The sequence below is a fragment of the Crotalus tigris genome, unplaced genomic scaffold, assembly GCF_016545835.1.
Source record: "Crotalus tigris isolate CLP2741 ecotype Arizona unplaced genomic scaffold, ASM1654583v1 scf7180000017857.1083437, whole genome shotgun sequence".
Lineage (NCBI taxonomy): Eukaryota > Metazoa > Chordata > Lepidosauria > Squamata > Viperidae > Crotalus > Crotalus tigris.
Window position 1 is genome coordinate 419,242 of NW_024096679.1, and position 25,414 is coordinate 444,655.

At 40.6% G+C, this 25,414-nt stretch overlaps 1 protein-coding gene across 3 annotated transcripts in view; it reads left to right on the top strand.

Moving 5' to 3' along the window:
- Nucleotides 1-24,450, top strand: part of TGFBR3 (transforming growth factor beta receptor 3) — a 154,350-nt gene extending 129,900 nt beyond the window's left edge. For all 3 annotated transcript variants that reach the window (XM_039343517.1, XM_039343518.1, XM_039343519.1), the window contains exons 12-17: nt 336-506; nt 1,832-2,131; nt 5,757-5,874; nt 10,276-10,314; nt 14,371-14,478; nt 21,067-24,450. In XM_039343517.1, the coding sequence (XP_039199451.1) occupies nt 336-506; nt 1,832-2,131; nt 5,757-5,874; nt 10,276-10,314; nt 14,371-14,478; nt 21,067-21,185 (855 nt within the window). In that variant the 3' untranslated portion in view covers nt 21,186-24,450. The remainder of the gene's footprint in view (nt 1-335; nt 507-1,831; nt 2,132-5,756; nt 5,875-10,275; nt 10,315-14,370; nt 14,479-21,066) is intronic.
- Nucleotides 24,451-25,414: the final 964 nt, after the last annotated feature.

Below are 25,414 nucleotides of genomic sequence, written 5' to 3' on the forward strand. Positions count from 1 at the left end.
CAAAAATGTTTGTAAATCAGTCATACTTGAAATATGTTTGTGATGGGAGTGTTGATGTGTGTCTGGGTCTTCATGGAGACATTGTCTGACTGGATGGAATTAGGCCACCAAAGCTCTCAAATATTTTAGATCTAACCCAAGTCTCAAAACATTAAAAAATAAAATGGCAAAAGACTACGCTTCTGAAATATGGTCTTTTGGCAACAGGACTGTAAGGTTTTCTAAGGCTATAAAAATGTAATTGGGAGTCCACGTGGAGTCCACAACTGTTCTTGCCTTTCCTTATATGTTTTTCTATCTTCTTAAATTAATTTATCTTCTTGTCTATGGACTAGTTCAATTGCACATTCCACCAACCCAGAGATCCAAGGATTTCCAAGTTCTGGCCCCCTGAAATACATGTTGGCAATGCCACCTTTGGAATGGAACTCTACGAGACGGAGCTTTTTCATACCCCAGTTCAAGGATTCTTCTCTGTGGCAGACAACAGCCAGATTTTTGTCGAGGTAATTGACTCGAGCAGAAATAGGAATCAATGAAATGTTTTTCAGGAACACGGTAGTTGAGAAGAGGCTGTTCTCCTATGTCCTAAGCTGGCCTGGTTCAACTGCCTCTGGCAGGCAGATGCGTCCTCTTGTGGTTTCTGAAAGAAGGAAATTGTACCAATCTTGAATAAAATAATTCTTTTGTGGTAAAGACCAAGAAATCTTAGTAATATGGCAAGTCCGGTGCAAAACATGTGTCTTCCTCATCAAGTCTTCTATGAAATAACAATCATTCATGAAAATAATGCTCTATTGTTTCATGTTTTTCTCATGCAAATTGCCAGCAAAACATGCATGAGCACGCACAGTTTAAAAAATGAGTTCTTTCCTTTTTATTTATTTAAAAGATTTATACGGCCGTCCATCTCAAGCATCTCTGGGTGGTTTCAAACAATTCCAAGAATTGCTGTGTATCACATGCAAATTCTCAATATACAGTAGTGTCCCTCTCTGTCTCCTCTCTCTGAAAGGGGTAGAAGATAAAATTCTCATTTGTTCCTTAATTTGTTAATGTCATGTTCTAGTATAAAGCTGATTATTTTTGACTCTGTAAAAACTAACACTCACACCCAACTACAGTCGACTAAGTTTGTGTCACCACACTTTGAAAGAGTGCAATCCCTCTTGGTTAATGAGTTTACCCTGTGCTAAAATAGAATGCAGCTAGTTTTTGTTTGACTTGGTATTATATATGATAAGAGCCGAGGTGGCGCAGCAGTTAGAGTGCAGTACTGCAGGCCACTTTAGCTGACTGTGTTCAGCAGGTCAGCGGTTCAAATCTCACCGGCTCAAAGTTGACTCAGCCTTCCATCCTTCCGGGGTAGGTAAAATGAGGACCCAGATTGTTGGGGGCAATGTAAATATATATATACATTGCTTACTGGTGTACACCGCTTAGAGAGTGCTTGCACTTAAAGCGGTATATAAGTCTCATAAATAAATAAATAAATGAACCCAGCCAATTAAGGTTTAGTGAACAAACTACAAAGAAACCATGACTTAACATACCAAAGACTTTGAGGATATTACACCTATAAAAGTATGTTTTCATATTCCACTTTTAAAAATGGTGGTTACTATAAAAGAAAAAAAAAGTCTGGTAAAACTCTTAAAATCCCTCCTGATGTGGGGGGAATGACAGGCACCAAGTTTCCTAATTCTGCAGATTATCCAAGTGGGAGGGATAGCCAAGGTATTCAACATCTGATTGACTGACTTTATTATACTGCTCTGCCGTCTTCAAAAACATTAAATGTAGCATAATCTATTTTTCTTTTCTTGTGCAGATTTCTCTGACAAAGGCTGAGAGATCCCTGGGCTTTGTAATCCAAACTTGCTTTATTTCACCAAATTCCTATCCTGATCGAATGTCAGAATTTACCATTATTGAAAATGTTTGTCCTAAAGATGAGTCTGTAAGATTCTTCAATGTTCCGAAAGCTAATTTTCCTGTCCCGAATACACAGACCGTCAAAAAGCGATTTAGCTTCTTATTCAAATCCACATTCAACAGCTCTCTTCTCTTTCTACACTGTGAGGTGACTTTATGTACAAAGAAAGAAAAAGATATTCCAGGATTAGCTCAGGTAATTTGTGAGAAGGTTCCTCTCCCTTTTTCTCTTTCTGGCACACACAAACACACATCTGTAATTACCTTGTGCTGCAATCTACACCACCACTAAGAGTTTTAAGATAAAACTTAAGCCAAAACTTTCTTGGTTGTGGTTTAATGTGTGGATCTGACAATAAAGGTGGGCATAGACTGTTTTCTGAGAGCACCTATCATATATAGTGTAATTCACCTACATTGCAACCGTTCTGGTAGGTTAACAATTCTAAAGAAACTAAGTATTTGTTTATTTAATGTGAATCACTGAAAAAGAAAATAGAGAAAGCCAAAGTTCTAAAATGAATGTCAAATGAAGAAAACTACTGATTGTATTAAGGTTAAAACTGGGCAAGAAATAAACATACCGCATGCTCTTTATAATGTAATTTCAATCAAGAAATACTTCCTGCTACAGATTTGAACAGGGAAGGTAGAGATCAGCATGCAAATGGAGTTTGACAGCCCTAGAGAGTGTTGTCAAAACTTGCTTGTGTTCTGCCGTGGATGAACCAACAACCAACTTGCAGAGAAAAAGCACGAAACAAAATATTGCCCTGCTGTCTCTTTGCCTCTGCATGCCCAGTTTTTGTTTTTGTTTTAAAATGTGAGTCTGGCCACATTTCTTATGGGGGCTCATGGCCCTTAGTTTAGGAAACCCAGCCTTAGACTTTGGCTGGGAGTTGCATAGCTGGAGAGTGCCAAGTTTGGGAAGCTACTTTACACAATAGTATAGCCAAAGAAGTTATAAGTGTGACTGATTGGTTAAACCAATTTGCAACAGATAATGTTAACCAATACATTTTCTACATGAGTAACAGTGAGTTTTTCTAGAATAGATTGTACAGTGTGAAGCTACCCCTCTGAACAGGGAGCTGTTATAATATTGAGGTAGGGCTTAATATGAATGCTCAGAGTTGGGTCTTTTCCAGCATAAAAGAAAGACTGATGAATACAATTTCATATGGTCAAGGATTAATGGTTTTTCTAAAAATGTGGCTGAATGGTATTTTTTTTGGTATGTAACCTAATAGGTATTTTGTTGTTATTCCTCCCCTTTTTTTCTATGCTTCCTCCTCCGTCTCATTCTTCTTTACATTCAAAACAAACTTTTTTTAAAAAAAGAATAATATATTCAACTCCATTTTCTGAAAGCATTTGAGTCAGAAGGGATGATCAGTTTTGGAAGATCTTATGTAGCAAGACTTTAGACTGTAGTTGCCAAGTAGCATTTTGCCCATTGTAAGATTAGGCTGTTAGTCTAAAGAATATTCTGTGTTTTCCTAGGGTTTTACTCAGGCATATAAGACAGGCCCATATCAGTTATTCTAATAATCCATTCATCTTGCCCAAACTGTGCATTCCTTGTTGTTGGACTGGAGGCCATCCAGTTCCACCAGTGTGCCATATCAGCTGGGCATTTCTGGGAGGTGAAAAATTCTCTTAAGAAGGCCAGTTTAACCACTAGGGTTAATTCATTTGAACGTAGGTGAACTGTAGCTACTTGCAGGATCCAATCTGAGTTGGTCACTGGGAACAGAGGTCTAGTTTTCTAAGCTTTCGGACTTGTTCTGGAGCCCATCCTCCGGGGAAATCTCTCTATCTAAATGTGTGCTTTGGGCTATTCTATGCGTAGTATTTATATGGTGGTTGAGTGGTGTGGCTTCTTATTGGTTGATTGGAGTGTAAGAAGCCACACCCAACCAGGCACCACATAAATACTATGTATAGAATAGGTCAGTGGTGGCAAATCTATGGCACAGGTGCCAGAGGCGGCACTTGGAGCCCTCTCTGTGGGCACACGTGCCATTATCCCAGCCTCGCCTCCCCCCGCGAACCTCTCCACTCCAGCAGCTCCCCTGAAGAAGAGTCACCCCTGAACGTGGCCCACGTGGAGCAGCGCAACCAAGGACATGGCAGCCAGGCAGCGTAGACGAGACTCTGCCCTCATACCCCATCGTGCACAGATGATGCTGCAGGGCTGGGGCAGAGGACGTGACCGCCATAGTGCTGCTGGGCTGCCTGGGCGATCTGCAGGGGGCCTTAGAGGTGGTGAGTGGCCCTGCGGGCAGGTGGGGCAGGGGATGGGGGGCAGAGCGGGGGTGGGGCAGGGGGTGGAGTGGGGCGGGGCCAGTTTTTGAGCACTTGGTCTCTAAGAGGTTCGCCATCACTGGAATAGACCAAAGCACACATTCTGGTGAGAGAGAAGTTCTCTGTAGGTAGGCTCCAGCACAAGTCTGAAAGCTTGGAAGACTAAATCTCTGGTCCCTGGTGACTGACCCCATTGGATCCTGGGACATGTACATTTGCCTTCATTCATGAAGCTACGTGGTATAAATTGTCATTACAATAGATTCCAGAAGGTTAATAAACTTAGGAATAATTGCAGTTAACAGCAGTAGGACAATATATGTTGAGTTTTCCCAATGAAAACTGCTGTAGCTTTTGACGGCATGAGATATATTTTCCATTAAATGGTTATAGGTGATAGACAGAAATTGCGTTCTATTGTTGAAGCGGTTCAGATTTACTTAAACTGTTCGGTCCTCATCACATTTGTTGTAAACAATGCATTAGCGTTAATTTTCCAGATCCTGCTGAGATAAAATAATGTTATTGTTTCTGAATCTCTACCGGTGAATTATTAGGTTGATCTGCTTCAGAGGATTTTGAAGGAAAATAAAATTAAACTTAATTTCTGCATTTTTAATTGTTTATCTCACATAGAATATCTGTTTTATAGATGTAGTAAATATCTCTAAGCAGGGGGAAAAAAGTCTCTTTGTTCTAAAACATTAAAATAATCAGCATCTTTTTTAAATGGGCAGTATTACTTTTCTACTCGGGGGTGGGGGAACTGAACAGTCTTAGAGCAGACCAACAGTCATCTTGTCTAGTCTCATTACCTATTGTGTTGATTGTGTTCATGAAGATAGAAAATGGGGTAGGAAACAGAAGAACCTTTCAACACAGTGGTGAAGCAACAAATGGACATTGCACACAGGGGACTATCTGCGGCCTTGAGAATCGGTAGAGTTTGCAATAGGGATGAACATCTATAGCTCGGGTTGTAGGTTGAGGGTGAAGGTTCGTTCTCCAAGCTTGAGGGCTGGTTTCCAAATGTTTCATTACCAGGCTAGGTAACATCTTCAGCGGAGTTTAGGGCAGACATGTCAAACTCGCGATGTCATGTGATGTCGCGCATCGTATCGGGACAATTTTGCCATTGCCGGCAATAGGGTGGGCGTGGCTTCCGGATGATGCGTCCGACCCACTGTTTGGGGATGTCAGTGTCAGGGTTTAGGGGACGTCAGTGTCAGTGTCAGGGTTCTACTTATATAAGGGCTTCAGGTGTGGGTCTTGTGATGGGATTGGTAGAGTTTTAAGTAACTCAAATATCAAGGAAAAGCTGAAATGTAACTGAAATAAATTCTTGCAAATGTTCTTGGAAATTTTTTTTACGTTTTGCCCTTTCTTGAGTAAATATCACTAAATACTGATAATGATGGTGGTGATGACGATGATGATGAACATTTGCTGTGATAATATAAACGTTTTCAGTGAGTCTCTGATCTTACAAGTCACCTGTTGTCTCCCTCTTGCAGTGTATCCTTCCAGATGAAGCGTGCACCTTTCTTAATGTTGATATGATCTTTGCAATGATGCAGAATAAGAAAACCTTCACCAAACCTCTTGCTGTGATAACTAAAGGGAGACCAGAAGGTACTGAACACATTTTGAATCTCTGTATACAAGTTTGCCTCCAGGCATATACAATTTTGCATTCTGGTGATGTTGTTGTTGTTGTTGTTGTTGTTATTATTATTATTATTATTATTATTATTATTCCTAATTTATAACAAATAACCATTATTTGCTAAACACTAATATTTGTTTGCGCTCATATTTTCCTTGAATCTTCTTCCAAGTGCAATTTGGCCAAGGATTCACAAAGGAATGTATTTTGCTTCTATATATGGAATTTATAAACATTAAATGATGCTGCCCAATTGATTCCAGCTGTTCATTATGCTATAGATATTGGGAAAGCTTGCATAATTTCTTTCTTTGGGGCAGTAAATACTTATTTAAATGTTGTAACGGAACTTCAAATATATTGAAAATATTCCATAGCATGATGTGTTCCTGTTAATAAAGACAACCAACAAAGAAAATGGCAATATTTATATTTAGAAATCTGAAGGGATTCCTTTTTTTCCCCTCCTTGTATCTGTATCATTGTTAACCTCTTTTTTTCAGGAGGAGGAAGTATATACAGTAAATAACAAATCTCTAGATTACCCTTAGCCTTATCCTTACAGGCAATCCTCAACTTACAACAATTCATTTAGTGACCGTTTGAAGTTACGATGGCACTGAAAAAAGTGACTTATGACCATTTTTCACACTTATGACCATTGCAGCATCCCCATGGTCACGTGATTTACATTTATATTCGGATGCTGGACAACTGACTCATATTTATGATGGTTGCAGTGTCCCGGGGGGGTCACGTGAAAAGCCAGATTCACTTAACAACCATGTTGCCAATTTAACAACTGCAGTGACTCACTTAACAACTGTGGCGAGAAAAGTTGTAAGATGGGGCGAAAACTCACTTAACAAATTTCTCACTTAGCAACATACATTTTGGGCTCGATTGTGGTCATAAATTGAGGACTGCCTGAATTGGTATGTTAAAAAAAAAAACCCCTTACTTTCTACCCGCTTTGATAAAACTTTTCTATCTTAAGCTTTTCGTTTTCTGGTGCTTCACGTCTGAGTCCACAATCCACACTTTTACTTTCTATATTGATTTCCTTCTCCCACACAATTTTTTCTCTTAAAATGCTCCTCATATTATTTGGAATTTAGCTTCCCGAGGTTTGCAAGGCTTCCGACCAATTAAATTAACCTAATGCAGTTAATTGGTTCACTGAACCCATCCGATATTAACACACGAATAGTGTCCTGTGTTCAAAGAAAATTTGCAGGTTTTTTGATAACCCAAAATTATTTGCACAGATTGAACTACAAAGGAAATCTTTGTCTCTCTCAGTATATTTGTTAGTGCTATACAATCTTCCCCCTTTTCTCTCTACCCATAGGAGAAAAGAAACAATCCTATGTGATGTGTATTAATTTTTTATTTATTTATTTTTAATTTGAAGCTGCCAGAAATCTGAAATGCTGGATAAATATGTACCCTTTTTGCCTCTTTGTAATTGAGTGCAATGAACATTCCTTATGAATGATGTTGCATATAAAGGTTCATTTCATTGTGTAGTTGAAAGCACATGGATAAGCCAAAACATAATCCACATCCAAAATTCTGATTTCTGTCCCAAATTATTCAGGCATTATTGCTAGCTGGGGAATATGCGATCCCTACACACACACACACACACACACACACACACACACAGAGAGAGAGAGAGAGAGAGAGAGAGAGAGAGAGAGAGAGAGAGAGAGAGAGAGAGAGAGACCAGAATAGCTGCCAACTTGGAAAAAGCTATTTAAGCCAACATTACTTTATTCATCCTATATTGGAACTGGTTGTTGTTGTTTTGTTTAAGTAAATCCCTGTTGTGCTTCCTCTCTCTCCTCTTCCTCTCCCCCCCCAGCTTCATGAATGGAAAAATGGTAGAAAGTTACAAAATATAATCTCCCCATATTGTATGTTGTAAAGAGAGAATATAAAATATAGTTGAAAAAGCAATAGGTGATTAAACAACCAATCTTAACCAATTTAAGTTGGACCAATGTTTTCAAAATCAGGGGTTGATTAATATGGGTGGCAAAAGCTGGTGAGTCCAGCTAACCATGCATGCGCATATAAAAATAATCTTTCTTTGGGCCCCTCTAACAATAGCAGCAAATGAGCATTTTTACTTATTTTTTAAAACCTCAACCTTGCATTTTTGCATTTGGTGTTGACATGGCACATTAATTAAAGGGTTACAGTTCTTTCAGATGGAGATCAAAATCTTTCACTTCTATGCGAGGGCTGTTTCAAATTCTAAGGGATTTTAAAAAAAAAACTGAAGATCAAAAATCCCTTAACCTCAGTCACATAGAGAGAGTTCTTCTTGGCATTTAAGCAATTGATGGTATACCATGGTGCACTGCTTGGGGTGTGAGAAGAACAACTGTTTCTGCTTAGCTATTTGAGACCTCAAGGGTTTGTTTTTTTGGGTTTGTTTTTTTGCAAATCTTTATTCTTGACACAAATGAATCCACTGAGGACAATCCCGTGGTCTCCGTGCACAATGCAATTAAAATGCTTGCTTTTTTGTGTTTTTCTGGCCATATCCATAATCTCTCATGAATTTCAATAGCTAGCAAAATGCCTCATTGGATCAGCAAGAATAGATGTCATTTGGGTTCAATTCTCTATGGAATCTAGTACCTCAGTAGTTTAAATTAAAGCAAATATTTTATAGAGCTTTTTAGATTTTTCTTATTTTAGAAGAGAAAAGAGTTTGATAATAAACATAGTGAACTAAGGGCTGGCAAAATTTATTGTGGGATGTCTACTGGAAAGTGTCCTAGAATTTTTCAGATATTCAGCTTAATGGGCACCAGCATGCAGTATACACCCTCTTGGTTACGAAGCAAGCCCTTGTAGCCCATTGTCATTATGAACTAAGAGCAAATTTGTAAGGCTTAAAAATGACAGCAACTAAATAAGAGTTGCATCTCCAAGACATTTGGCCATTTGTCATGTGCATTGTTACAAACATACTATTGGATCCATTCCTGATAGATCTGCATTAGAAGCCAAATAAAGAAACTTGGAGATGCCATAGATACAGAATCAGAACAGAATGTTCAGTTCCACAATTTGCTTTTTTCTCCACGTGTTACACACGTGACTCCCATTAATGGTGATCAAGGATAATATAGTTGCGTGTTTAAGAGAAAAGAAATCCTTCCAGATTTCTTTTAAATGTTGCAAAGTTGGGTTATGTAGAGGACGCCATTGCTATAGGGCCATGGTGGCGAACCTATGGCATGTGTGCCACAGGTGGCATGCAGAGCCCTCTCTGTGGACACACACGCCGTCACCCCAGTCCTAGGCCTTCAGCTGGATTTTATAAAACCTTTTCGCTTTAGGCCTCCGCTACCGTGTGGGAAAAAAAGGTTCAATCAATCAATTTCAACTTCTCACGGGAAAAAAAAAGATCTCGCAAAGTTGGAATTGATTGATTGAACTTTGCCATTACTACCACAGCCATGCCCACTCAATGCGCCACACCCACCCAATTGGCCACGCCCACCCGACACCCGACGATACATAAGTGGGTTTTGGGTTACAGTTTGGGCACTCAGTCTCTAAAAGGTTCGCCATCACTGGAATTCAGTCTTTGTGAAATGAGAAACTTATTTAGAAATGTTTGACTTGGGCTACTATATGGTTTTCTTTTATTAGTTAGTTTGCCTTTTCTGTTACTCTGGTGCCACTCATTTGCTTTCCAAGACTGTGGAAAGCAGCACAGGAAATGGAAGATTGTATATATGTGTGTATAAAATATATATTAAGATATAAATATTAATCATGGTTTTGGTAAACTGGTGACAGTTAAAACCTAGGTAGATGTCACGTGCCTGTCTTCTGCAATCAGATCAGAATCTGTGGGCTTCATCTCTCAGCAGTGACTGAGGGAATTCTGGGTTTTGAAATCCACATTTCTGAATGGTCTCTTGACTGGGAGAAAACTGTTTTATGCAAACTATTTTGGGAGTAAAATAAGTTTGCCTCTGTATTCTTTCAGTGCCTTGGATTTACATGTCTCCAACTTATTCTTACTTATTTAGTCTTTGGGATAACCGTATCTATTTTACCATTACCTCAAGGGTGAAATCAAATTCTTTACAGAAAACGCCAATACTTGTTATTTGGCAATAATTGGACAGCACCTGGTAACTTTCGTTGCGTGCGTTTTTCGAGATTATTTCACCAAAGACGGTTAATGAGATAGATGGGATTTTCCTTCCTCTTCTTCATGTTCTCATTCAGATTTGGTCAGTTTAACTGGATTTCTTACTAGGTTACAGATTCACCTTAAGAATTTCTGATGTGTATAAAATTTTCTTTACTTTTTTTTTTTTTTTTTTTGGCAGATAAATCCTCCCACTTGAATCCTTCTGAAGGATCATTATGTAAGTATATATAGTTCAACTTTTTTTTAAAGAACTACATCTAGGAAATGAACAGAACAGAACAGAATAATCACAGGATTGGAAGGTCCTGGAGGTCTTCTGGTTCAATCACCTATCCAAGGCAGGAATCCTTATAGCAGGGGTAGACAACCGTGGCTCTTTTATGACTCGTGGACTTCAACTCCCAGAATTCCTGAGCCAGCATGGCTAGATCAGGAATTCTGGGAGTTGAAGTCCATGAGTCTTTAAAAAGCCAAGGTTGCCTACCCCTGCCTTATACCATCCAGGACAAATGATTGTCTTTTCTTGAAAACCTCCAGTGATGTAGCACCCACAACTCCAGGAGGCAAGCTGTTCCACTGATTTATCGTTCTCTCTGTAAGGATCTCTCCTTGATGGGTTTCCACCCATTGCTTCTTGTCCTGCCCTCAGGTGCTTTGTAGAATAAGTTCACCCTCTCTTCTCTGTGAGAGCCCCTCAGGTAGCTATTATGTCACCCTTAAGCCCTCTCTTCATTAGGTAGCCATACCTGGGTCCCTTAGCCAGCAAGGCTGGCTCAGGAATTCTGAAGTCCACAAGTCATAAAAGAGTCAAGGTTGCTTACCCCTGCCTTAGCCCCTTAGCCGTTCACCATACGATTTAGCCTCTTTTATTATCTTTGTTGCTCTTCTCTTCACTCTTTCATTCTCAGCTGAACTGAGAATGGTTTTAAACCTTTTGAATGTATGAGTTATACAGAGAAACGGGTTTTTTTTAGGAGAAAGCCCATGTGTACATCTATACGTATGTTTATATAGTATATTTTAAATGTGTGTTATGTATGTGTACACTTGAGAGCAAGCAACTAAGTTTCATTTTTAACATGTGTCGTTGTGCCCCCAGGGAAAAAATGACAATAAAGGTTATCTAATCTATTTAATCTAATCTAATCTAATCTAATGTGAGGAAACTGCCAAAGAGTCACTAGGCCCTCAGGTTCAAATTCCTATTTGACCCTGGAATACATCCGAGTCTCAGGATATTTGCTCTGGAAAGGGGGCTTAAGACAAGAATTCTCCATCTTGGGCCGTAGAAGTAAATATACATAAAATTACCCATAAAATAAAATAAATAATATTTAAATTAATAAAACTATGTTGATTGGTGAATAGGGTTCACCCAGTGGTGGGATTCAAATAGGTGAACAACTGGTTCTCTGTGTGGATGCCGCTTCTGGAAGTCCATTCTGGGCCTGGGCAACAAAAAAAAGTAGTGTGAACCGACCGAATCCCACCACTGGGTTCACCAATCACTAGATCCATGGCCTCCATTTTTGCTTGCTACTTTGCCTGAGCAAGCCCTCTATACTTTTTTTAAAAAATCAAATAAGGCATGCACAGGCCATGTAGAAATGAAATTGTATGACATCCAAATAAATAAATAAATAAATAGTACAACTTACAACCATTCATTTAGCACCCATTCGAAGTTACAATGGCACTGAAAAAATTGACTTACGACTGGTCCTTGCACTTACGACCGTCACAGCTTTCCCACAGACACATGATCGAAATTTTGAGTGCTTAGCAACTGGCAATTATTTAGACGGTTGCAGGGTCCCAGGATGATGTTATCATGATTTGCAATCTTCTCAGTTGGTTTCAGACAAGCAAAGTCAATGGGGGAATCTGGATTCACTTAACAATCATGGTGATTTGCCTAACAGCCATGGCAAAAAGTTCATAAAATCAGCTGCAGGATTCACTTAACAACGGCCTAGCTTAGCAATGGAAATTCTGGTCCCAGTTGTGGTTATAAGTCAAGGACTACCTGTATACATAATACTGTGGTGTTGAAGAAGGTGGTGTCATTGTCAGCAGTCAGCTGAGGGAGTAGAGTAGAGTAGAGTAGAGTAGAATAGAATAGAATAGAATAGAATAGAATAGAATAGAATAGAATAGAATAGAATAGAATAGAATAGAATAGAATAGAATTTTGTCAGTTTAAATGTACAATAATAGGCATACATTAAAATGAAATTTTGTTGCATTCAACTGTCAAAAAATATCATTATACATATACCCACATACACACATATATATGACACAGAGAAACATTACAGTCTAGGTCAAATGGCAAAAAAAAAAGAATCCTGGGAATTTAAAAAAGAATCCTGCAAATTTAGAGGGAGGGTAGGAGGGAGGGAGGGAGAGAGAGAAAGAGAGGGAGAGGGGAGAGGGAGAGCACTCCGATTTAAGATGGCCTTCCAGTGAAATTAGTGCCAAAAGAAAGTGTCCTTATTGTCTTGATAAGCTGGAGCCGAACCTCAGTAAGAATTAATGAGGCTCTACCCTGTAGCTATCCTTGCATAAAAAGAGTGAAAGTTCTGAAGGGCTGGAAGTGACTACCGTTGCTCAGCACATGTTCAAAGCCAGGCTTTCAGGAACCAGATGTACACTCACGCAGATTATCCTGCCTCTCCCAGAGCGGGCTCCATATTACAGCCTGGAACCGATTTCCGTAATTAAAACTGCTGCCAAACGTGAAAAACAATTGTTTCTATTTATGTATTTGCTGACTTTCAAGCTGGCACTCCCGCTTGGTTGACAGCTTTTCCGCTCCCCACTTAATATGCTGAAGACATTGGGGAGACGGAACAGAATTGGCAGAGGTCTTATTTAATTATTTGAATGAGTTTATCCTGCCTTACCTCAAAGGCACAAGCGTGACCTGAAAACTAAGGAGGCTAAAATTAGAGAAGTAAGTTATTTTGGTCTTTCCAACTTAAAAACAAGCAGAAATCAGCGGGAAACCTACCAGGCTGAAGTTGTTCATAACAGAGCTACATTTTAAAATTGTATCCTGCTTCTCTGCTTTGTTCTTGTGAAACAACAGGCCACGCTAACCAAAGATGTATTAAATAGTGTTGTTTAGACTTTCCTTTGGATTGACATGATCCCAAATCTCCATACCAGCTTTTTTCAACCCAGCTTTCTCTTGTTGTATGGACAGCAGTTTGCCGGAATTAGCATGAAGCTTGAACATCTACAGGAAGTTCTCAAATTACAACCACAGCTGAACCCAAAATTTCTGTTGCTAAGCAAGACAGTGGTTAAGTGAGCTTTGCCCCATTGTACGACCCTTTCTGCCACGGATGTTAAGTGAATCCCTGCAGTTGTTAAGTTAATAATACAGCTGTTAAGTGACTCTGACTTCTCCATTGACTTTGCTTGTCAGAAGGTTCAAAAGACGATCACATGACCCTGGGACACTGCAGTCATCACAAATATGAGCCAGTTGATAAGGAATTTTGATTGTGTGACTAGGGCAGTGGTTCTCAACCTGTGGGTCGGGACCCCATTTGGGGTCGAACGACCATTTCACGGGGGTCGCCAAACAACGCAGTCCGCCATTTTTTTCCCCTTTTCCTTAACCGTGCTACTCCCTTTTATTCTATTGGCTTTTGAAAAGAGTCTAATTCTATTGGCTTTCAAAAGCCAATAGGAATTGTCCAGGCTGTCTCTGCCCTGCTGAGCCCGCCAAAAGTCCCATTCTGCAAACGGTGCTGCACCAGTTGAGTAGTCCTCGACTTATGACCGGTTGAGTAGTCCTCGACTTACGACCGGTTGGGGGTCGCGGCATTAAAAAGCTTGAGAACCACTGGACTAGGGGGATGCTTCAACGGTCGTAAGTGTGAAGAACACCCACGGTTCACTTTTTTTCAATGCTGTTGTAACTTCAGACAGTCACCAAACGAGTGGTTGCAAGCTGAGGATTACTTGTACTGTTCTGTTTCCTTCTCATTCTCCCCGATAGGTAGCAGAAAGCAAAGCTGACCTGGGCCAGAAAGAGAGGGAGGGACCAAATAAGCCTCTTTGGGGCCAAAAGAGCTTGAGGTACACTTGATGAGCCCAAAAAGGTGCCGAGTCCTGATTACAAAACGCACTTTAGGGAAAGAAAAATGCCATCGCTTTTGGTTTCTTTCTCTTTCTGAATGCAAGTAAAATATCTTTGTTTCTGCGTTACAAATGTGTTGATTTTTTCTCCCCCTCTCTCTCTAATCTCTGAATTTCACAGCTGTTGTACACGGCCTGGACACGTTGACAGTTGTGGGAATTGCCTTTGCAGCTTTTATGATAGGCGCGCTGCTAACAGGAGCTTTATGGTTTATCTATTCCCGCACAGGTGAGTCGGATGTTTTTCCACAAATTGCACAGTGTATCTGGAACACTGACCCTGTTCACTAGCCATTGCTTTGCCTTGAAAAATAAAAGCTCCTGACGGATTGGTATAGATGCCTCTCCTGAATAATAGTTTGCCATTAAAAGGATTTCTTTTTGAACAATAGAGTTTCAAGAGTGGAGAATATTTATATAACACATTAAATGACCATAGCATTGTTTTTTCAAACTTGGCCATTTTAAGATACGTGAACTGCAGCGAATACATTGAAAGGATAGAGAAAAATGTAGCTGTCGTAAGTAGGAGTGGAATTTTGTATCTTGCATCTGAATGGAAAATGGAAAAGCATTTAAATATGTTAATTGGCATTCATATCAACGTGTCTTAATAGAGACTGAGGCAACCATTCTGTAGCCATTTATCTGGGAATAAGGTTCGCTGAGTTTCCTGAGACTTTCTTTCAAAGAATCATAGATAGCTTCTTCGTTGCATTGTGAAGAATATAAGGATAGATCCATGTTGTGGTTGGGTATAAGTCAGTAGAGGAAACCCAAGTAACTAAACAAACATTACCGATCCACTAAAAAGAAGAAAGAGTATGTGTTCAGAAGATGATTTTGGCTTTCTTGAAAACAAAAGCAAGGTTTCTTGTTGTTAGTTGCGAAGTCAGGTCCAACCCATCGTGACCCCATGGACAACATTCGTCCAGGCCTTCCTGTCCTCTACCATCTTCTGGAGTCCATTTAAGCTCACGCCTACTGCTTCAGTGACTCTATCCAGCCACCTCATTCTCTGTCATCCCCTTCTTCTATTGCCCTCAATCTTTCTCAGCGTTAGGCCCTTCTCCAGTGAGTCCTTCCTTCTCATTAGGTGACCAAAGTACTTGAGTTTCAACTTCAGGATCTGGCTTTCTAAAGAGCAGTCAGGGTTGATCTCCTCTAGGACTGACCAGTTTGATCGCCTTGCAGTCCAGGGGACTCGCAGGAGTCTTCTCCAGCACCATAGTTCAAAGGCCTCAATTCCACGGAGCTCAGCCTTTCTTATGGTCCAACTTTCATAGCCATACATTACAATTGGGAAAACCATGGCCTTGACTATACATATTTTTGTTGGCACGGTGATGTCTGTGCTTTTTATTATGCTGTCTAGATTTGCCATAGTTTTCCTCCCCAGGAGCAAGCGTCTTTTAATTTCTTGGCTGCAGTCCCCATCTGTAGTGATCTTGGAGCCCAGGAAGATAAAATCTGTCCCTACCTCCATTTCTTCCCCATCTATTTGCCAGAAATTGAGAGGGCTGGATGCCATGATCTTGGTTTTAAAAGCAAGGTTAGATGTGATTAACCAAGGAATAGCTATACTAAGATTTTATCCATGATTACATATGGAAGTACAAAATTTCGGCTTTGACACATAAAATTGAATATGAGCCAATACAAAGAATTGTATGCAAATGTATAGAAATGTGTGGACAAGTTTCTTAGGAGTTGTAATTTCTTCCGATCACCATAAAGGAATGTTGCTTTATGATTGAAAACTGAGGCACACCATCAGTGACTGTATTGATGCTAACGTTTATGCAATTCATTGGATAAAAAGAGAGCACGTCCCAATGTTTCTCTCTTGTATCGCTCATTGGGATTTTAATTTGATGTGTGTAATTAATCTTTTTCCAATGCCGTTTTGGTGCTCTCCCATAATGTACACATTAGGGCTCTGCAGAGATACGGCTTCAAAGAGTATAAATGGGAGTATTTTTAAAAATGGTCTTTTCCTGAGCTCTTGTGGCTTACCTTTTGCAGATGAAGTGAGATTTTACGAAGAGATGTTTTACTCCGAGGCATTTTCCGCAGATGCAACACGCATGCCCAAACATGCTCCAGATCACATTTTGTATCTAGATTATTGTACCACCTTAATCCACTGCAGGAAGAAGAAATGGGGGGTACTCTATTGGGGGTGGGGTGGAGGAAATTGCTGGTCCTCTGTGGAAGACATGATTAGCAAGGAAAGTCTATATTTCCTAAAACCATACGGAGAAGAGCTTTGGTACAATAGAAAAAGAGGCACTTCAGTCAAGAATGTTGTTCTGTTGTGTTTGCATTACAATAAGAGAAGGAGAAGGTCCATTTAACACAGTTTTGGAACATCTGCCATAGATTAAAGAAGTGTGGAAGAAAACATCACCTTGCTTTCCTGTTTAAATGCCTCATTTATTTCTAAAGTATACGACTTGGCTTTGATGCCTCTGAATCCCGTTTCCTATCATTTATGAATCAGAGCTAGTTTGGAAAAAAGCAGTGTCCGGTTTTGAGCAATCAGATCTTGTCTCCTACTTAATTCTATCTTTCACACGTGGTGACTAAGCGAGAAAGTTGCCTCTATTAGCAACTTCAAATTCTGTCTAAATCAGAAACTACAACTAGTAGCTTCCAAACAAACCAGGATATGGAAAGCAGTTGTAAACTATAAGGCCACATTCTGTCTTACCTGAAGTTATTAGGCATGGTTTCCTGATGGAAAATTCTGATTAATTGTGACTTGTTCACTCAGGATTTGTGCATTTAAGTGAGAAGCAAATTGAAGGGAATGGGGCTGTGTGCGTATCTGCACCTTATATAGCTGGTTTCCTGGGATAATATTTGATCATTTGAATGTGTTTATGGCTTATCCGGCTGCAACTTTATGCTAGGAAGGGATTAAGCAATTTGGCAAAATTCCCTAAAGTCCTCCTTGCCTGGTTGATGAGGGGGGGACAGCATATAAGCCTTGTTTGAACAATTTGTTCAACAGTGACCTAGTACACTGGCTGAACTTTTATTAGTTTTCCAGTTCGTAGTTTGAACACAAGTAACTCTTTCAGATGTCAGACTTTTGCTCATGTCCAAGGAGCTCTCAACAAATAGGTACAGAAAACACGTTCCTTTGCAGATCCCCTCTTCCCACCCCCTTCCTTGTACGTGACGAGTCCATCCAGCGAATGCAAAGGGCCAAGAACGGTCTATTATTTATTAATCTGAACTCAAAGGAAAGCCGGTTTTCAAAACGTATGTAACTTTTCCTAGTTAAGCACCTCGGAAAATCTCTCCTTTCAAATAACAAGATTATGCAGCCTGCTCTCCCTTCTCCCCCCAATAATTTGGGGGGAAACTTAGAAGACTCCATTTAATAAGTTCTGACTGAAAAAAAGGAAGAGTTTGGCATGTGCGAACTTAGTGTACTGAGGCTAGAAAAAGCAAACAGACTGCCTTGAAAAGAAGCCACATTGGCAGGCTTCTTCAGTGTGAATAATAAAGAACATGCTGTTGCATTCAGATACATATGACTATAAGTGGCTTAAAAGATTGCTTATGGCCTATAGCTGGGATAGAGACATTTACAAAAACATCCACTTTAAATAGTGTTTGGAGAAACGGTGATAAGAACCCATTACAGGAACAATCTTCCTTTCCAGCCAGCTTTTGTCTTCAGAAATTTGCTACAGGGCCCCTTTTTATATATATATAAAGTTGGAAGGGACCTTGGAGGTCATCTAGTCCAACCCCCTGACAAACGGCTGTTCAGTCTCTTCTTAAAAACGTCCAGTGTTGGAGCATTCACCGCTTCTGGAGGCAGGTTGTTCCGCTGGTTAATTGTTCTAAATGTCAGGAAGTTTCTCCTTAGTTCTAGATTGCTTATCTCCTTGATTAGTTTCCACCTGTTGCTTCTTGTCCTGCCTTCAGGCGCTTTGGAGAATAGGTTGAGTCCCTCTTCTTTGTGGCAGCCCCTGAGATATTGGAATACTGCTATCATGTCCCTCCTCGTCTTTCTCTTCATTAAACTAGACCAATGTTTCTCAATCTTGGCAACTTTACAATGTGTGGACTTCAACTCCCAAAATTCTCCAGCTAGCATTGCTAGCTGGAGAATTCTGGGAGCTGAAGTCCAAACATCGTAAAGTTGCCAAGATTGAGAAACATTGAACTAGACATACCCAATTCCAGCAACCGTTCCTTATATGCTTTAGCCTCCAGTCCCCTAATCATCTTTGTTGCTCTTTACTCCTAGGAATAGTTGCTTGCAAAAATCCTCTTGAATAAGTCTGAAGGTTCATTGTTTGTCACAACGCATAAACTGACATACAGGTAGTCCTCGACTTACGACCACAGTTGAGCCCAAAATTTCTGTTGCTAAGCTGAAACATTGGTTAAATGAATTTTGTCCCGCTTTACGACATTTCTTGCCACAGCTGTTAAGTGAATCACTGCAGTTGCTAAGTTTGCAATGTGGTTGTGAAGTGAATCTGGCTTTCCCTATTGACTTTGTGTGTAAGAAGGTCGCAAAAGGGGATCACGTGACCCTGGGACACGGCAACTGTCATAAATATGAGTCAGTTGCCAAGCCTTTTGGGGGATGCTGCAATGGTCGTAAGTGTGAAAAACGGTCGAGAGTTACTTTTTTCAGTGCCGTTGCAACTTTGAACAGTCACTAAATGAACTGTTGTAAGTTGAGGACTACCCGTATTTCATCTGCTTTCTTTTCATTTTTAAAGACTCCCAAACTCCCGATGGCACGTTGTACGATGGAATCAGGAAGGGGTGGAATTTGGGCTGTCACTCACCCAATCAACTGCAGCACTCAATTTTCCATGCAGTAGTGGCTAGTCAAATATATTCTTAGGCTTTAAGGTACTACCTGTGTTTTAAGAGTGACAGGTGAGCAATTGGAAAATACAGGGCTGCTGAACAGAAAAATCAAGGATTTATTTTCTATAAAAGGGGGAGATGCTGGAGGAAAGATTGAAATTCCAGCAGAGGTCTGTGCCACTGAGACAAGGGGACATAACCCCATAGTTGAAAGAGGGGGAAAAATGCATCTGTGGAAAGTTTTCTAGAAAGAGGAAATAGGGGGAGGGGGAAAAACATGAGACGGGGTATTTTTTGTTTTTGCCATCCAGATATTGACAGCTGTATGTGCCCTTTTCCCCAAAGACGAAAAGGTATTCACGGACACTGAGTTGGAGCAAAATATATACAGATTGCAGCTGATAAGCTGAGGTTGGTGCACAAGGCTGTGTAATAAGGTGGTTTGTAGCCTGGGTGACAACATCGCTGTAACAGGACCCAGCAGCAGGGGATGCGGCCAGTTCTACATTTTGCAGATCGTTTTCCTGGCAGAAAGCTTGAGAGGCCCCATTAAGGGAATGAAAGCTACGGACTTGAATCTATAGAAATTGTGGCTTTTCTCTCCTAAACGTTCTCAGGTTTTATTTTGGTTTTAGCTAAGAAAGCTTTACAAAGAAAAAAGAAAAAAATCTCGGGGGGGGGAAGGATTTCTCTTACCTAGAGATAGCGTTCACAATGTCAGGAAAGGCTTTGGGATCAAAGAAAGAATATCTAAAAGTAACCTCACAAATGAGACGCTTGAACTGAACCCAGGATGAAGTCCAAAGTTTGTTTTGGTTACACTGGAAAAAAAAATCAGCCTTAATTCTACTTCCTGTTGCCAAAAACGTATCACCCGCCCCCCCAAATATTTCCCCAAATAATAACAGAGAGAGTTATTGGTGGATTTTTCTCTTTAAACAGTGCAGGAAGGAAGAAAGCAGAGAAGGGGGCAAAAGGCTGCACTTGGTCCCAGGACCTACAGAATTGAATGCCTTTTAGATTGCACATCCCACTGAATGAGGGGACTGCCCACTTTGGGGCAGTCAATTACATTCACTAGAAAATCCCTGGGGAAATAAAAAGGGGGAAATTTAGTCGGTCAATGTTTGGCTGCTTGGAGCAAGGGGAAAGATACTTTGCTGAATGGACTGTGATATATATAGAAGAAATCTTTTGCCTATATCAGCCCCAATCTAGGGCTATCCCCAGGCAGCAGTCGCTACTGCGACAATCATTTTTATGTTAAATTTGGATTGCTAACAAAGAGTTAAAGGGAGATTACTATAGCTGTTTCGAGCTACTTAGCTCTCATCAGCCAGCCATACCCTTCTGAGATTCGAACCTGGGCTTCTTGCACGTTAGGCAGCTGTGTTGACCTCTAGGCAACAGGCTCTTTCCCACTTTGTCAACTGTATCTGGGAGGGGAGAGACCCGTGGGGGAGATATGTGTTAAGTGTTTTTTTTATGATACACCCGCAGCCCCAATCTAGGAGTGTTGCAGGCTCAAGTCGCTACTGCGATAAACCATTTCTGTAAACCATTTATTTGTCAGCAAAATCTAAATTTATAGATTTGTACAATTTATAGATATGTACATGTATGTGTCTGTGCATATATATGTGTATATATATAATGCGCACATGTATGTATATGTATGTTTGTATGTATATCCTTTTGAGAGTGGCTATCAGAATTTCATTTTTAATCTGTGCCAGTGTGTTCACAGAAAAAAAGTGACAATAAAGGTTATTTTAGCTTATCATTTTATCTTATCTTACAACTTATCTCATCCCATCCCACTTCATCTCATCTTATCTCATCTTAAATAATAGAGAATTGAAGACCCTCCTTCCCTCCCCTCCCCTCCCCGGGATGGCCAGGAGAATGTGAGGACAGTAGAAGTAATAACTCTGACCTTGCTTTGTGTTTATTTCTTCCTCTCCTCCAGGAGAACCAGAAGGAAGACAGCCAGTTCCCACTTCGCCACCACCTTCTGAAAACAGCAGTGCAGGCCACAGCATTGGCAGCACACAAAGCACCCCCTGTTCCAGCAGCAGCAGGGCCTAACACAGGAGGGAGCATGGAAATGCATGCAGCAACATCGGAGATCAGAGGTTCAAAAAACAACAACAACAACCCAGCTGTTTGTTGCCTTTTGCTTCCATTGGTTTGGATTCTTTGGCAAAAATGAGAAGGCGCTTCCTTCTTTTTCGGCTTTTTCCAGATAAACATGGTCCTCGAACCTCCCGCCGCATGCTAAGGCTACACATGATGGAGCTACTCTTTTTGTGCAGCTGTGGACTGTCCACACGTTCTCAATGTGAAACACAATGTCCCCCACCCCCTGTAAATGCTGCTTTGTCTCCAGAGAATCCCAGGGCTGAGTTTTGCAAACGTGCAGGAGACGCCAAGGGATTTCAGTCTCATAAGCTGGGGAAGGGGTTTGGGTTTTTTTTTTCTTAACCTCCCTCCCTCCCTCACCCCACCCCACCCCACCCCACTGAGCACAAAGGCAGGGTGGTTTCAAATGCCACATTTGAAACTGATTTCCTCTGATACGCATGGCAGGTCACCGTAGCTGTGTCACTGTGTAATTGTTGAGCTTGACTTCGGGAAGCCTTTTGGCCCTGGTTGTGCTGTTCTCCATCTAAGGGGATTTATATCCACTGAAGCTTTTGAAATGAAAGCAGCATACAGGGGCTAAAAATACATGTTGGTTAGGTATTTGTAATTACTTATCCTTCCTTCTCATATATCCAAAAAGCTTGCTTGAATACTTAGGGTAGTTTTCAGGGTTGCTCCATTTCCCCTCCTCCCTTACTGGGAACTACCTTTTTTTTTTTTTTCAGGATGGAGCAGCTAAGTCTCACCCTTGTAAGCTAAGATTTCTCTACAAGATACTCTTTGTATACTGCATGCTCTTCACCTGCTCTTTGTCTTGTGGCAATTTGCATTAAGCCATCAAGTAATCCTGTCTCACAGCATTGCTTCGTGAAAGGCAGGGGTCCCCAAGCCCTGGTACCAGTCCGCGACCTGTTAGGAACTGGGCTGTACAGCTGGAGATGAGTGAGCAAAGTTTCATCTGTATTTGCAGCCGCTCCTCAGTACTACGGCATCATGGCCTCAACTCCACCTCAGATCATCAGGCATTAGATTCTCATAGGAGCGCAAAACCCTTCTCTAAACTGCGCATGTGCAGGATCTAGGTTGCAAGCTCCTCCCCCAGCCCCGGTCCATGGAAAGATTGTTTTCCACGAAGCTGGTCCCTGGTGCCAAAAAGGTTGGAGACCATTGATGTAACACAGGGATCTTGAAACTTGGCCCTTTTATGACTTGTGGACTTCATCTCCAATTCTGGGAGTTGAAGTCCACAAGTCATAAAAGGGCCAAGTTTCAAGACCCCTGATGTAACGTGTGCTTGCAGATGTAACAGCCTCCCTACTCACTGCTGTGTTAGACGTTGCTTCGTAGATGCATTTCCACTGAGTGAATTTGCAGGATTGTCTCTGACAATTGACAAAATAGGAAAATCTTGCTTTTCCTGTAAAGGCCATGCCCAGTGATACATTCATGATGCTATATTCTGGAAAGGGATGGGTGGGTTGTATTACGATTGCACTTGGAAGTTCAGGATGGGGTTTCTTCATTGGCCAATTTTGAACTTAGACATGCCTAAATATGCTTCACCAAAGGAAGAAAGACTACGAAAACTAAAATGGTTCCCTGATACATTTTTAAAGATATTTTTACATTATTTTCAGAGTCATTTATTGTAAGGCATTCATTTTGATTGGATTCGTGACCTTACGTATCTGGAGATGTTTGTAGAATACATATGGCAATGCTTAACATGACCCATTAAGTATATATTGCTGACTTTTAAAAGTATAAACTAATATTCAGATTCAGTTCTGTGCTCCATGAGAATGCTCTGCTTTAAAAATAGTTAGGGTTTTTTTTCCCCTTTGGGTTATTGAAAAACACTAGGGTCAAGTATTGTGGATCCAGTTTTCTATCATGTTACTTTTTTTCCATTTGTTTATTGCTCAGTGGAGACAACTATTGAATCATGCTATTGTTTATGACATGTAGCATGGATAGCAATGAGATGCCTCCTGTAAAAAAGCTTTCTTATGTTTTGATTCCAACTCATCTCAGTTTCACATTTGGAAATATATCAAAGTAACGCTTGAAGTGGCATGAAATTGTAAAAATATTATGTTATCATTTTGAGAACTGAAAACAAAATAAGCACAGTTGTTCCTTTGCAGATATCATAAGTATTATTCTGATAACTTCAGATGTTAGTATTTTTTTCATATTTCTGGATCTGACTGTTTACTATAGCAACTTACTGGTCAGTTGCAAGGGAATCAGAAATTGTGCCCATTTAAGCTTAGATGACATACATTCCGTTTGTATAGTCATATTGGTAGATAATTGGAACCAAGATGAATATGCCACATAAAGATTATCTTAACTGAGATATTTAAATATGTGTCGAACAGTCCTATAAACTCCTCCCCCTTCAACACAAACTGTTAAGATTATTGATTTTCTATATTGATTCATTGTTATCATTATTATCACTGCCTGCACCAAAAGCTTTAAAAATTTAAAAAATATTGTGCAGTAGTGATAATCCCATCTAAAATTTTATGAGATTTCGGACAAGGAAACGAAAATCTTGTGAGATTAGCTGATTTCCTGAGATTTTGGCCATTCCAAAATATAGGTATTTCTCGCTTAACAGCCACCATTGGGACTCCTTTGCTAGGTGCTACAGTCATTAAGTGAGACATCATGTGACCACAATTTACGATTTTACTTCCCCTTCTCTACTTAACTGTTGCAAGCCAGTTGTGAAGAATGCAAATGGCAAATATATGACTGCAGGACACTGCAACAGTTGTAAAGGCACACTGTTTGCAAAACACCTGAATGGTGATCATGTTATAAATACAAGGATTGGTTACATATCAGTTTTTTAACACTGTTGTAACTTTGAATGGTTGTTAAATGAGGCCATCAGTAAGGGAGGACTACCTGCTTCCAATCTTAGTTTGTTGTTTGTTTCATGTCCCCCCCTAGAGACGGGGCAGGAGCTATACACCATGTTTTCCCCAAAATAAGACCCGGTCTTATTTTTTTTCCCCTCCAAAAGAGGCACCAGGGCTTATTTTCGCAAAGGGGGGAAATCTTTTCCACTCACCTCGCAGCCGCAGCAGCATCGACAGCCTCGCCCAGCCGGTCCACTTCTTCTGCGGCCGAAGGAGCAGCTTCATTCTGCAGCTGAGAATGAAGCTCTGGCCTGCATTTTGCAGTCAGAAGCTTTTCCAGAAGGCCTCTGCAGCTGAGAACTGATCTACGGATTGAATTCATAGCTCGGTTCTCGGCTGCACAGGCCTTCCGGAAATGCCTCTAACTGCGAAATGCAGGGCCGAGCTCCATTCTCAGCTGCAGAACGAAGCTGCTCCTTCGGCCGCAGAAGAAGTGGGCTGGCGAAGCAAGTGTCGATCCACGGGAGGCCTGGCTGCAATGGTAAGCTCCACCCCCGCCCTAGCTTGATTTTCAGGTGTGCGCCTCGCCCCAAAACTAGGGCTTATTTTGGGGGGTGGGGTTTATATTAGGCCCACCCCCAAAAATCAAGCTAGGGCTTATTTTCAGGGTAGGTCTTACTTTCGGGAAAACACGGGTAGATTAGTAACGGTCTCTGTTTGGAAAGGATTCCTTAGCTAATTTGGGTGAAACTGTGGAAGGATTTCAGAGGAGGTCAAGAATGCCTAAATGCACAATAGCTGGCTGGCTTTTGCTCACAGTAGAGTCCAAAGAAAGCTGGGGTTTACACCCCCACCTCTCCATTCCGTTAAAATTACTTCTGTGAAACAAAAGAATTGCAAGCTGACTCCAAAAAGTCCAATTAGAAGCAGTCAGTTCTGATCCCATTTTTTTTAATAGCAGCTCAAAAACAGATTAAGGAGGTGTATCAAGCTCAGAGAGCACCAAGGACCCCACAGTTCAACTCTGAGCTACAAATAGTCTCTTCCATCAGAAGTAAGCATAGCTTCTCGCCCCCCTAGAGTAGAACGTTCTCACCTAATGGATGGTCAACATTTTCATTATCAATTTTACTTAACATTCAGCTCCAGGAGCATATTCCAAAGTTGGTACCCAGTAGAAGACCACTTTTTGGGTTGCATTTCATGCAACCTCGTATTTAGCTTCCTGCATAGGTAAGATACAAATGGTGGTACAAAGTGTAGAGCCTATTTTGTTTTTTTTAAAAAAAATACTCA